General features: G+C 31.3%; 1 protein-coding gene across 11 annotated transcripts in view; it reads left to right on the forward strand.

Moving 5' to 3' along the window:
• The first annotated feature begins 1,124 nt into the window (after nucleotides 1-1,124).
• Nucleotides 1,125-15,775, forward strand: part of ush1c (Usher syndrome 1C) — a 53,466-nt gene continuing 38,815 nt past the window's right edge. For 3 of the 11 annotated variants that reach the window (NM_001442433.1, NM_001442436.1, NM_001442437.1), the window contains 4 exon segments: nucleotides 1,125-1,264; nucleotides 6,193-6,260; nucleotides 10,222-10,365; nucleotides 12,814-12,952. In NM_001442433.1, the coding sequence (NP_001429362.1) occupies nucleotides 1,229-1,264; nucleotides 6,193-6,260; nucleotides 10,222-10,365; nucleotides 12,814-12,952 (387 nt within the window). In that variant the 5' untranslated portion in view covers nucleotides 1,125-1,228. 11 annotated transcript variants of the gene reach the window in all.

Raw genomic sequence — 15,775 nt, forward strand, 5'->3', positions numbered from 1 at the left:
TCATAATAGTTTTAATAATTCATTTCTAATAACTGAATTACTTTATCTTTGCCATGATGACAGTAAATAATATTAGACTAGATATTTTTCAAGACACTTCTATACAGCTTAAAGTGACTTTAAATGGCTTAACTAGGTTAATTAGGTTAACTAGGCAGGTTAGGGTAAAGGCAAGTTATTGTATAACGATGGTTTGTTCTGTAGACTATCGAGAAAAAAATATATATATAGCTTAACGGGACTAATAATTTTGTCCTTAGAATGGTTTTTAAAAAATTAAAAACTGCGTTTATTCTAGCTGAAATAAAACAAATAAGACTTTCTCCAGAAGAAAAAATATTATCGGACATACTGTGAAAATTTCCTTGCTCTGTTAAACATCATTTGGGAAATATTTAAAAAGAATAAAAAAGTAAAGGGGGCTGATAATTCTGAATTTTACTGTATATATTTGTGTGTGTTATTATTATTATTGTTGTTGTTGTTTTTGTTGTTGCAGTTGTTGTTGTTTTTGTGGTTAATTACATACATTTTAAATAACACATACTTTGATTTCCATACACTTTCTACTGTAAGGTTGGAAATTTATTTTCTTCACCATAAAAATATAAATAGTAAATTTATAACTATAAACTTCACAGATTTAATAAACTTCACAGACACAACACATTTAAAATTTAAATATATTTTGGCCAGGGAAATATATCTTTTTTATTGTTTGGAATCATAATAAAGTAGACAGAAAAAAAGGATTCGTTGGCTTTACAATTTTTTAAGGTAGCCTAAGTAGTTGCAAATAATTTATAAGGGCTAAACTTAAATGAACAAATTAAATGTTCAACTTATCTTTTTTTTTTTATTTATTTAGTTTGCAAGTACTTCCCATCAAAAAAAAAATGGTAAAATATCTCTTTTTTTTCAGTGGACTGGAAATTAATTATATATATATATATATATATATATATATATATATATATATATATATATATATATATATATATATATATATATATTTTTTTTTTTTTTTTTTTTTTTTTTTACCATTTTGACGGTAAATGTTTTGAAGTCTTCTGGTAACAACTTAGTAAAAGGCAGTAAAATGACTGCATGAGTCAGCGACCTCTGACCGGCGCTGATCCTCCAGTTGCACCATCCGCCACAACTGACTGACAGGACGGGCAGACACATAGCAAGACGACCAACGGACTGAAAACACCGCCTGTTCACCATGGAAAGAAAAGTGGCCAGGGAATTTCGGCATAAGGTCAGCGTTTAAATATGTTGTCACTTCAATATGTATGGTAAATTAGCATCATGTTATCATTGCCCTAGCTTCGTAGTCTCTGCTCAGGAATGAATGAAAAGTTCGCGTTTTAACGGTGGCTTCGATTAATGTATTCAAAATTGCTGCTTCCGACAACAAAATGTTTGTTGTTTCATAATAAGTACAGCTTTATTTTCATATAAACTGTCGTTATTCGATCTATAAAGTTTGTTTTGTACTCAATAGGTGTCCATAGCATCATACAGTAGATTATGTCAGCTTTAGTGTCGTGCTTTATATCGTTTTACCAATGACTGTTCCTACTTACAATTTCGACGTTATTACATGTTTAGTCCCATTATTTTGCTTTATTTAAGCAACGTGCAGATAATAGCGTAGGTAGGTAAATGTACAGGTAGAAAGGTAAGGTGAACTATGACGCCATATAGCATGAGCCTTCTGATTGGCTGAAAAGGTGAAATGTTTACTAGCCGTTGTGCTAAAAATAAGGACATATCCGCACGACAGATATCATTATTATGTTTTATGTCTCCTAAATGTGAGGGTATAGTTATTAATAAATGTATAATTAGCATTTTATTTGTAATACTTGTGTTTTTGTAACACTATACAGAGACGTCCCATGTGAACTGGGTGTAATTGTAGAGTTGTACCATCTGTTGTGATGAATGAAGACTCCATAGTTTTTTTCCCTCTCAGAATTAGATGGCTGAAGTGTGTGGTCATCCAGAAATGATTGCTGTGTTTATTGTTCAGCCTGTTTTATTGCCTGTAGATGGGGGAGGAAAACTGCCACGCTATAAAATTAAAAGCTTTGCATTTAATTTCTGGTTTCTCGTTTATGGCTAATTCATTATGTTGTTAGATGACCTTTAAATTCATTTATTCATTTGACTTTTAATAAACCCCTGCAGAAATAAAGCTGGATTCAGTTATGGACTTCTGCTTTCTGCGTCAGTTTATGATGTTGAAGTCCAAAGGTAAACTGTCATTTAAGGTTGTCAGAATGTTTATGACACCTTATATAGCCTTTGAGCACATCGTCACAGTTTTAATACATTTGGCCTGATGTATTGATTTACAGTTGTTTGGATGTGTTTTTTTAATTGTTTATTAGCCCCCTATAATTTTTTTTTTTCTTTTTTAAATATTTCCCAAATGGTGTTTAACAGAGCAAGGAAATTTTTACGATGTGTCTGATAATATTTTTTTTCTTTTAGAGAAAATCTTATTTGTTTTATTTCAGCAAGAATAAAAGTAGTTTTTAATTTTTTTAAACACCATTTAAGGACAAAATTATGAGCCCCTTTAAGATAGTTTGCTTTTCGATAGTCTACAGAACAAACCATCATTATACCATCATTAACCATCATTATACAATAACTTGCCTAATTACCCTAACCTGCCTAGTTAACCTAATTAACCTAGTTAAGCCTTTAAATGTCACTTTAAGCTGTTTACTCTACTTGAACCAAGGCTGTTAAAGTAAGCCAAAAGATTATTTTTGTTAACTGAAATAAAAAAGATCACAATAAAAAAAGAAAAATGAAATCTAAAAAAATAAATTGTCACATTGAAATTATAAGGTTTAATCTGCGTTCTGAATGATTTTGAGATATTGAGCGTCAAAGTTTTTGCATTCCTTATAGCAAACAGTATGTGTGTAACATGACTTTTTTTAATAAAAATTCTTAAAATGTAAACAACTTATAAAACACATCCCAAAATGTAAATAAGATGTCATTTTATAAGAATGTCAATAACCCAATTTTGACAAAAAAGTCAGATAGAACCTTATAATTCTAAGATGGCGAAATGTTTTTCAGAATTCATAAGCACTCATTCTGTGACAGAAAATATGACCTGCATCGGTTTAGACAAATAACAGCAGATTACAGCCATGAATTTTATATAAAAATATATTTTATAAATCTAAAACACGTGTTCTAACTTTTTTTAATTGCCCAAAAATGTCAACTAGGCATGTTTACACATACAGTATGGTCCTTAATATGAAGACAACTTAATTCTTCAAAAGTTTTACTTTTATTCATTGCATTTGTATAGTTTTGAATTCAGTGTTTGTAAAATAAACACTGAATATCACAAAGATTATTGCACAAGAATTAATGTGAACACTAATACTTTGCTTTGGTCAACACTGGACATCTGTTAACGGTGCTAAATGACTAAAATTAAAATTAAATTGAAGAAATAATCAGCTGAATAAAAAGAAACTGTCAAATATTCAATAGTGTGGAAAATTCACTGTTACAACTTATTAACTTTTAGTCTTATTTTCAATAAATGACTCAGTTATTCACTCATAAAACTTCATGTTTCATTGCTAGATGTGTCATTTTTGAAGAATTTTTTAGCGGCATATTTTTGACGACTTGTTGTCGACACCTATTGGTTTAATAATGTAATTGCTACCTAAAACTTTTATTTTTAAGCATCAAATTAAATATGTAAAGTCTAGATCTGATACACGGCCGGCTGGAAGTGCGATATGCACATTAATATAGCAGCATTTTTTTATGACACTGTATAACAATAATTAATATTTTAACAGTACTGTAACAGTTGGGTTTAGGGTTGGTGTTAAAAAATACAATTTATTTGGTAAATGAATAGATAGCATAAATAATTCTCGATACAACTAATGTTTTTACGTTACTGTGATGGTTGGGTTTAGGCTTGGTGTGGGGTTAGGCATTAATAAAATACAACAAATGTGAAATGTAATAAATAATACAAATAATTCGCATTAACTTCTGGCCGCAACCATATCCGATCCAACCTATAAAATGCATATGATGGTGATTTTAATCTTTATCATAAACATCAGTGTTTATAGCTAAACCTCTGTGTTATTTGACAGTTTGTAGCTTCATAACTAAGTCAAAAGACTAAAGATTAAGGGCCCTATAATACACACGGCACAATAAAGTGCAAGACGTGTTCCTGTGACATCTTGCTATTTTCAAACCATAATTTTCTCATTTTCCGCCGTGTTGTATAAATAGCAAATCCATTTGTGCCACTTTGTGGACCCATGGGTGGTTCAGTCTTTAAAAGGTGTGCTAAGGTGCATTGTTGGCGCGTTGCTATATATCGAGGAACTAAAATAGACTGCACAATAGCTAAGAGCAGGTCTAAAGCCCAGCGCAGAGCGCATTAGTTGTGAGCCTCGCTCACACATTGCTTACTACACACAGGATGTACAGCAATACATGAATGTCTTTACAAATTAAAACAAATTAAAGTAATAAAATATTACAAAAATGATTATTTTCTACATAAATATAAAAATCCCTGCCTTCATGCCTTCTTCATCTCGAAGGGCTTTTTCAGTTTATTCATGACAGTTTGCTTTTGCATTATGTTATTATTATTAGTAGTATATTTATTATATGCATTTTTATATTTGTTTTATTAAAACAGGCTTAGATATGTCCACCTGTCATGCTTTGGACCATAAGGGGCATAGCATGTGTGTTTGGATATCTCAGTTGCTTGAACATATTTCTTTATTATTGTTCATTTATTCGTTTGCTGGAAATTAGAACTGAATTTAAAAATAGTTTTGAAACTAATCTCTGCGCTTAACAAACAAAATCAATTATGTAGGCTAGTGGATGTCTGTGAGTGCAACAGGTTTCCTTATCCACGAAAGAAAGTGAGGGTGAAAGTAAAGAATGAGCAGGCTGTTCTCTCATTCTCATGCTGCAGTGGTTCTGTTTAACTGTTTTTTTGCTAGTGAAGTGTTCTTTCCACTTACAAAGTCCGCCATGTAAATAGCAAATGCACCATGGTGCGACGCAACTGGCTCTTAAAGGGAATGGGAGATGAGACTCTGATTGGTTTATTCTCAAAACAAACCTATAACTCATTAAAAGAATAGACTCAACGCTGTTAGACCATGCACCACAACACAGATATAGCAAAAGTGGATTCTGACACGTCCTTAATGCTTTTGTGTTTTGGACTTTGCGCCTAGATCGTTAAAATCGAGCTCTAAATCTTTTACGATTAATAAACAAATACAAATCCCCATCATTTATAATTTATGCTGCATGGGTGTTGACATCCTGATCTATTAATCAACCGTGATCCGTTTCACCCCTACCAGTAAAAAGTGCACTGTAAATTACTTTAGTTTTACAGCACAATTGTAATTATTTATTTACTGTGCGCTTATGAATTTCACAGTATTACTGGCAAAATTTACTGTTAATTAACAATTACATCTGTGCTGTAGTTTTACAGCACAATTGTAATTGATAATTTACTGTGGTCTTGTACATTTTACAGTAACACTGTAAATTGTACAGCAATTTTTTTTTACTTTTGTACTTTTACTTGAGCAAGATTTTCAAGTAGTATTTAACTACTTTCATTCATTCATTCATTCATTTGAAATGGTTTACGTTTTTAATCTAACATGCTAACCTCACATTATGTTCAATTCATAAGCATTTTTTTGGAATAATATCACACCAATTAGCCCTGGCTTTATGTAAGGCGACACTGCTCTAGAATGTTAAATCTCTTTATCTGAGCATGGGAACATTAACAGGTCCAGTGGAGCAGATCTGAACTAATGATACTTACAATACAGGAAAAGATCCACCTGACCCACTGAAGCAAACACAACAGCAGAACCGACTTGCACACACACAATAGCTACTCCACCTCCTTCTTCTCTCACATAACCTTGTCTCTTCATTCCACCTTCTACTGACCGTGGTGTGTGAGAGAGATACAGTATGTGTATCTTTAACTGGCCAAAGCGCTTTCTTAAAACTTTTCTACAGCAGATTAGCCACCATCAGGTAAAAGATATGCATGTTTATTTTATGATTATTGACGGTTGTCTGATCAGATGTTTGTGTTTCGTGCAGGTGGAGTTGCTTATTGATAATGAAGCAGAGAAGGACTACCTTTATGATGTTCTTCGCATGTACCATCAGTAAGTCTCAATTCTAATAGTAGTACTACTAATAAAAAACGTTTTACAATAAGGTTGTATTTGTAAAATGTATTTGCTAACATAAACAAACAATGTACAATATATTTACTACAGTATTAAACATATCATCTTTGTCAACAATAAAAAGAAAGCTGTTCATTGTTATTAAACATGAAGCATGAATTTGAAATTGTTTAATAATGCATTATTGATTGTTGAACTATTAATAATAAATTAAATTAATAAATGCTGTACAAGTGTTGTTCATTAATAGTTCATGTTATTAAATACTTTAAGTTACATTAACAAAAACCTTATTGTAAAGTGTGACCCATAATAATAATAATAATAATAATAAAAATAGTAATAATAATATTAACAATAATAATAATAATAATGTTAATTATAAATAATTATTATTAATTAATTTCTCATTGGTCACAATAGTAGTATTTGGTTTTGCACTGTTTACCTTAATGATAAAAACAATAATTATTATTTTAAGTAAATTATTTATTATTATTTTAAGTTAATTAAGTTGTTATTGGTCACAATAATAATGTTTGGGTTTGTACTGTTTACATTAATAATAATAATAATAATAATAATAATAATAATAATAATAAGGTCCCACTTTATATTAAGTGTCGCTTAGTTGTACCTGTGAACTTACATGGTAACTAGATGTGTAAGTAGTTTGTAACTACAGTGTATGTACACATTGGTACATAGTATTTACTTGTGTAATACCGGTGTAACTAAACACATGTAACAACACACAATAGTATGTGAGCTTTGTAAGCTTTGGTAAACTTGGTAAAACCCCTTTAATGTGAATTACTGAGGTGATTCTACAATTTACCTTTAAACAACATATAAACATAAGGCATTTGTATATTTCTCTATACACTTATACTTTTTTGGCAGAAATTTGCTGTTATTAAACAGTTGCACAAAGGTTTAGGTTTTATAAATTACACAGTAATTTGTGACCATTTTACGCTTTATATTGAGTGGACAGTTCCTGAGGATTTACCCTGAAATTACACTGGTATCACAAGGTGAAACCTTCTAATTCAGCCTTAGTTCTGCCAATCTTTTTCTAATATAGTTTTCAGAAACACATGGTCAGGTGTGGAAGTGGGAAAACACCTGTAAGTACATTTTATTGTTACACAATGCACTTATGTAATTTTTGTTACAGATGTGTACTTTATTAGTGTTGTTACCAAAGTCCTGTTACACATTAGAACTTACACATACTATTCAGTGTGTTGTTACATGTGTGTAGTTACATCAGTATTACACAAGTCAATACTATGTACCAGTGTGTACATACACTGTAGTGACATACTACTTACACATCTAGTTTTCATGCAAGTTCAAAGGTAAAAGCGACAATATAAAGTGGGCACATGTTTGGTTTTGCGCTATTTACAAAAACAACAACAACAACAACAAACAACAACAACAACAACAATAACAATAATAATAATAATAATAATAATAATAATGATTTTTTAAAAGTTGCTCATTATAATAAATTATTATTATTATTATTATTATTATTATTATTATTAAATAATTTATTGGTCACAATAGTAATGTTTTGCAGTATTTACATAAATAATAATAATATTAATAAATAGTATTATTATTTTAAATACTTGTTCAATATAATTTATTTATATATTATTATTATTAACTATTTACTGGTAACAATAATAATGTTTGGTTTTTCACTGTTAACATGAATAATAATAATAATAATTATTATTATTATTATAATAATAATAATAAAATAATAATAATAACAATAATGTAAAAATAAAAACATATTATCATAATAACATTATTTATTATTGTTGTCATTGTTATATTTGTGGGATTATGCTTTTTATTATATTTATTGTGAAATGTTTTGTTGTTGTTAACAGGCTCAATATTATGCAAATTAATTTATTTTGTCATTAATTTCTCTGTTGCCAATCACAGGATATTAAAGAATACTGGGTCTTGACAAAATGCTTGCAGGCTCAAAGTTACAATATTGCTCAAAATTAAGAGCAATAATATAGAACACCCTAGCGACCACCTAGAATACCATGGCAACTGTATACCATTGATGACCCATTAAATCCTGAACATTACATTAATGTTAGCATCATTTAGCTGTTGTTTAAGTATTCCTTTTATTTTGTATTTATTGTCTTGTATTTATTTATCTTGTATTTTGTTTTGTTTTTTCTTCTGTTTTTATTCTGTGAATTTTGTGTGTGAAGTAACTTATTATTAGTTATTTAGCACATCAAGCTGAACTAAAGGAAAATAGCAATATTGTAAACTAGCTAAAAAAGTAGGCTCTGAAAAGGAATAGCGTCTATCGGAAAGGTTTAGATGTTGATAAATAATGTAGTTCTTCCACAATAGTCCTGGTAATCTGTTGATCAAAAGTAAATAGCATTCAAAATGACAAAAGTATTCAGTGTCCGTTTGTCTGTGTGCTATAATTGAGATCCTGAATGCTTTCTCTTAAATCTTTATTTGTGACCTTGTGTGTAAATGGACCCTCCACTGCTCCGCAGGACAGAAATGAGAGGCTGAATCCAATGGAAAACTAACTTGGTTCAGATTGTTTCCGCTGTCCACCATGCATTCAGGGGCAGCCATTCTCTCATGTCCCTTTGTCTCTGATATCTGAGTAAGGAGTGAAAAATCAATGATTCATAGAGCAGCTTAGTTTATGTGGGTATAAAGTGTCATTTTTCCACAACAACCTGTCCATTTGACTACAAAATATTGGAACATAATATCACAGTTTTCTTTTAATCCACATAAATAAGGAGTGATTTTATATCATGGCATATGCAGTTCATATATATCATGGGTTTTTATTTTTATATTAAAATTTTTTATTTATTCTTTTTCTTTTTAGCTTAGTCTCTTTATCATGCATGCAAATCTCTCTGCTTGCGCTCCGATTTCCACTGCTGTTCAGAAAATTTCACTACTACGATTACAGAAAAGATAGTGCTGTTAAAGTTAACTTATATTTTAATACGTTTTGCTGCAATTATAACCAGCTATTAAAAAAACAACAGCGACTGAATGTTTTGAATGAGAAGCTTTAATGTAGCCGTGGCGGGATGAATTTTGGTGTGATTTTTTTAAAAAAGACATTTAAAAAAAAAAAACATTTTTAAAAAGAGAAAATCATTTGCAAAATCAAGAGAGCCATAAAATATATCAAATGTATTTTAAATGTTGTAGTTTTACTTTTTTAAAACACCTCATTAGAAATATTATTATGTTATATATTTATATTTTTGAAGATGTTAGGCGACCACACTATTATTTTGTTTAATCCAACTTTTTAAATGCACCAAATATATAGTCTTTTCAAAGAGGATATACTCATTTATCATATATTATAAACAAATGAGATCAGAATTATTAGGTCCCCTGAATTATTAGCCTCTTTGTTTAATTTTCTGTTTAACAGACACATTTCTAAACATAATATTTTAATAACTCTTTTCTAACAACTTTTTTTTTTTAATTGCTTATTGTGGCTAATAATATTGACCTTAAAATGGTTTAAAAAAAGCTTTTCATTCTAGCCAAAATAAAACAAATAAGACTTTTCCAATAGAAAAAAAATATTATAAGAAATACTATGAGAAATAATTTTCTCTGTTAAACATTATTTGGGAAATATTTGAAAAAGAAATTCACATGAGGACTAATAATTTTGTCTTCAACTTGATATATTGACTTACAATAATATAAACTGGAGGTAAAAAGATTAACACTGTCATTTAGCATGTTTTCTTGATTTTAGTTTAGTTCACTATTTCTATTTTATATTCAATCAATGTTTTGAACATGGATGAGCCATTCGAGTTGTTCCAATCTATTCTATCCAATCCTTTTTTTAATCCTTCTACTGCTCCTCCTTTAGATCCATGGACCTGCCTGTCCTTGTTGGTGACCTGAAGCTGGTAATAAATGAGCCCAAACGCCTTCCTTTGTTTGATGCCATCAGACCCTTGATTCCTCTGAAGCACCAAGTGCAGTATGACCAGCTCACGCCCAAGAGATCCAGGTGAGAAAGCAAACAAATTACTCGTAGAATAAAACAGATTAATGGGATCTGATGCTGCTGAGAACAGTGGAAATGTTTCTCTGCATGAATAGCTGTGAAAGACATAGAGAACGAGGGCAGCGGAAATTAGAGGAGGCTGGAATGACAGCCACTGCTTTCATCTCCGAATAGAATCATTGTTTTCTCTCGTGCTCGGTCGGACGAGGTAAAGGAACGCTGTTATGAGCACTGGGTTTACTCAAGCGTCTCTGCAGAGCGCTAATAAGGCCACAAAGAACTGGATTCTGTTTTCTTTCGCTGTATTTTCTTCAGAGAATATAAGAAGTATTTTCACTAACTACAATATGGTTTTAAATGGGTTATTTATTTTGGTGTCATGTGTCAGTAAGATATATTAGTTTACGTTTCTATTATATTGTACTATTAATTGTAATAATTTGATGAGATTGTACAAGGTGTTTGATTGCAGCCAGTTCTCCACACAGGGATCAGGGGTCTCTCTTATAAAACTTTTATTGAAACCTACAAGTAAACGTGCACTAGAATATATAATCATTTATTCCTAAATCATTATTGGCTCTTATTAGGATTTAAAGAAGTTAATTCAAGTCAATATTTAAAGCTGCCATATAAAGTAAATCTAGGTATACCTAGGCATAGTCAAATAATAGGAGATCCGTATATGTCAATGGGCATACCTCAGAGACCATTATTTCTTCGTTCTTGTGTAAATTCCATGAGTGTAAAACCCTGGTGGACAAAGGGCCAGTCAAAACACAAAACAGACTGTTGCGTGACTCACAGGCATGCCCTCGTCATTTGTGTGTACTTCAGATCAAGTTCTACATCATCCGGATCTGATGAGCATCAGGATATCACTAGCCATATCACAGACTGATATATTGCTCTTGGATCATTATTATGCCAGCCTTAGGCTGTGTTTGATAAACAAAATGTTTAATTAGCCACTTTCACACTGTGATACCAGTAAATATCCAGAGAATTTCTGGAATAACTTTACAGGTAAATTTTAGTTTGTTCTGTTCACACAGGCTAGAATGTTCTGGAATGTTTTTAATGGCAAATTCTGACATCATTAACCATAAATGAGCTCTAAAGGCAGGTAATGGTGGATGGTTTAGCTTTTGTTTTAAATTTTAGCATTCATGTACCCGTTTTTGTCCCAGAGATGGACCAAACAACTTAGGCAGAGGTGCTTAACGCAGCTGAAAACAGCTTTGTTTACACATTTATTGATCATTTTTTTCCACAGTTTGCACTCAGAAGGATCATAGAAATGTTACCAGCTAAATGTTTCTGGAGAAAGATTCAAAGGCATTAATTTTAAAAACAACGTGGACATGAATATGTCTGATTGGCCGCAGTAGAAGTCCCAAATCAATGCGGTCTAAACGTAAACGCGATCTGACCGGAAATTTTCCGAGAAGCATTCCGGAAAATTACCGTTAATATTACAACTTCTCTTTCAAGAGAATTGCCGGAACGAATTTACCACTATTTTCAAAAAAGGCCTGTTCACACATGATCCCTTTCCAGAAAATTGCTTGTAATTTTCTGGAAAAGTCTATATGTGTGAAAGGGGCTATCGTTAGAAAGCAATGGTCATTTTCCACCCTTAGTTATTTTTAAGTTTATATTTAACTTACTCTGTCTGTGGGACTTTTATTTTGGATAACAGTAGACACAGATTGTTTACTATGCGTTACTAAGCAACAACTGCATGAGACATCTGTTCAAATATGGACCATGTTTGGCAATATGCTGTAAAGTAAAGATGCTCTCAAAAATGTAAAAAAAGTGATTCAGAGGTCTTTTCACTGAAACTAAGGGCTCATGTCCAATCGTTTAGTATTACAGCTGCACAATGTGTTAAAAAATCATTCTTATTGGGATAATAGTACATGCAATATCCATGGAGAACTGCAATAAATGAAGCTATTTTTATGTGCCAAGCATTTGGGCTTTACTATCTTCATCACCACCTTTCCAATAGCAACCTAGACCCCTCAAAATAAATACTAATAGCAAAATACAAGAGAGGAATTACAAGAGAAATACAATCAGATTTTCCACCAAGGTTTTCAGTCAACCAGGGTGTTTAAAAAACTAAATGTTTTACATTTTTTAGCTTTAATTGGTTCAGAAAAATATGTAGTATCTTTTTATTTCAGTATGATTATTACATAAATAAAAGATTTTTAAAAATTGCTGATAAAATTGCATTTTTAAAAAGTTAGTTATTTTCTAATTAATATCGTTATCGCTACACTCAACAACAACATTGCATTTTTCCCAGCATTGAACAGCCCTAATTAGTATTATTAAAATTTGTAAAACATGCTATTTTTAACTTAATATGATTTTATTGTGTTCAAAGTTTTGCTAATTTTTATATGCCACTGTTTCATCATCCTTTGTTTTGAGCAGGAAGTTGAAGGAAGTTCGTCTGGATCGCACACACCCCGAGGGTCTGGGTTTGAGTGTTCGAGGAGGACTGGAGTTTGGCTCTGGCCTCTTTATATCGCAGATAGTCAAAGATGGACAGGCTGGAAATGTCGGCCTGCAGGTAAGAAAACCATAATGCAGTCTCAGACAAATGTACTGAATACAGCTAGTGATGTCACTGTGAGTGGTGGGGTTAGGTGTACACATTAAAAGCAATGCATGCATCTGCACCCGGTCTATAGCCAGACCATTCTCAAAAAATCTGGAAAAACTTCAGGATGTCTGTTTAGGCAGCCGTTGTTATTACTTTAATGTAGCAAATACAATTTGTGTCAATGGAACAGTTTATTCAACCTTTAGACACATTTTTAAATAAAAGAAATATATCAGTAACATTACACTTTTTATTTCAACCCTTATAAAACATTACAAAAAGGCTATATGATTTATTTAAAAAAAAATGTTTAAACCCTTAAATGCTGGCTTCACTTTTTGTGCATAAATCAGTAAATCAGTAAATAATGTTCTGGTGCGTGATTAATCTTATTGTAAAGAAGACCCTTGTTAAGTTGTTGATATGTAAAAAGATCAAACAGTTAAATCAAGAAAGTGACATTCAAGTAAATTTTATATAGTTATTTTCAAAATTATGCTTTCATATTTTAAAACAAATGATGTGTTTACTCTACAAATGCTAGACCATAAAGCCACAATTCTGAACAAATTGTATTCTAATTTAAAGTAAATATTAAAAAAAAAACAAAAAACTTTTAGTGATGTTTTTTTTTTTGGGTGCTGTACCAAACACAACCACCAGATGACATCCAGAGTCCATTGATAAATTATTGATGATGATTATTTAGGTTTCTATGAAAATGAATAGTAACATCTGAGAACATGTTCAAGATGGAGGAAATTAAAATTTTCATCAACAACACTTGAAGAAAAATCAAGGTAAACATTGCTTGATAAGGAAATACATTTATTCTACGTCATTTCCAAACATGTTGTACCCTCAATTATGTTTTTTAAAAAAAAAGGTTAATAAAAGTGATTTGTATACATGAAAGGCTACTATCAATTCAAAGCTAATTAGTTAAGCTATTTTTCATTTTTTTCACAATAAACAGTTGACATATCATTTTCACCACTGTCATTTCCATCAAAATATCAAAAAATATTTAAAAGGTTCTCATCACACATTAAAAGTGTATTTACAATGTATAAATTCATGCTCTATTTAATATACAAATTCAGTTTATTTATTTTCTGAGAAGCTCTTAACCAAATTAATATTACATTTTAGAGTGTGACAGGTGTACAATTCAGCATACAACTAATTAATTTCATTGACAAATGTATAATTATTATACATATTGTGGAAAGATTGGATAAACTAGATAGAGATATGATTTTAGAGTAGACACTGTTTGTCTGCCATAATTTATTTTATTTTGAAATAAAAGCTGTATATTGAGATGTGGTGGAATTGAGATTTGTTCAGTTCACGATGGAAAAAAAATGTTTCTCTTCTCATCTAAGTTTGCCCTGTTACAGATTCTAAAACTAGACAAATCGTTTAAACTTATGAGGCTATGCTACGTTAATTTGGAACAAGTTTTTTTTTTTTTACTCAACTTCACAAGACTAAAAGTGCCCGTAGTTAAAGAGTAGCCCATAAATGATTTAAGAAGTGTTTTGAACCATATTTTTCTTAACTATGTACAATATTTATGAATTAGACATAATTTATTATATAAATATAGAATGGGTGATAATCCTATTGAACGCTTAACATGGAAATAAACAGTTTTTATGATTTTACTTATGCTGTGTTCAAACCAGACGCGGAACTCACAAACAAGTCGTGCTATTCATGCATAAAAAGACGCGTAAACATTTTGAGTCTACTCGCTTCATTCTCTTGTCAAATTCACTTCACAATAGATGCAGATTCGCGTCATGAGCAGGGCGTCTGTCTTCAACTGAAGCAACTCTAGTTTCATTGCTAAATGGCTAACATGGATTTTATTGAGAGAGTAGCTGTGTTTATGTGCTTTAGGAAGGCTGATAAACAGCGTCGATTCGTTTGGAGCTGTGTCCACTAGATCCATTCAAAGTTGCAAAGTACATATATATATATATACACACATAAATTTGTGGATATGACTGATATACTCAACTTAGATTTATTGGATCAAAAACTATGAAATATTACTTGCAGTTCGCTTAAGATCGTGTACAATTTTGGTCATGTACATGTTGTTAATTTATGCATATTTAAATCAATTTTGATACAGTATGCTTTATAATGATTGATAATATAATCAATTTATAAATTTCTTTCTTCTGTTCAACACAAAAGATGAAGAAGAAAAAAAACATATTAGCTGCGTCCCAAATGGCACACTATACACTATGCACTCATGCACTATGTACTTATGCACTTACACACTCAACAGGATAGTATATGTATGTAGTGGTGTCCCAAATGGCACACTAATGTGTTTTTACTAAGCGGAAATTCAAACCGTTTCCCTGAGGACGTTTGACGGTTGCCAAATCAGTGAAATAAATGACCGAATTATCAGATAATACCTGCCGTGTGTATTGCCGCATTCACCATCGGGAGGCGCTAAAATCACTCTCGTAGGAGAATTTTGCTTTCTCCATCCAAAATAAATAAAGTTATTCAACATGTGCGTCTGATAGCTCCGCCCCTTCCGCTACGTAAGCAAACCTGCGGTCGTTCAGTGCGTGAAGTGTCCATCATTACACACTTCATTTTAGCGGCTGAATGAGTGCATCATCCGGGTAATTAAAGTGCTCTTATTATTTTTAGAGTTTTCAGTGTGAACACACTACTTACACTATTTATACTACAAAATGGCGTAGAATAGTGCATAAGTATGCGATTTGGGACACAGCTATTGACTTTCTTGGG

The sequence above is a fragment of the Danio rerio genome, chromosome 25, assembly GCF_052040795.2.
Source record: "Danio rerio strain M-AB ecotype USA chromosome 25, GRCz13ab, whole genome shotgun sequence".
Taxonomy (NCBI): domain Eukaryota; kingdom Metazoa; phylum Chordata; class Actinopteri; order Cypriniformes; family Danionidae; genus Danio; species Danio rerio.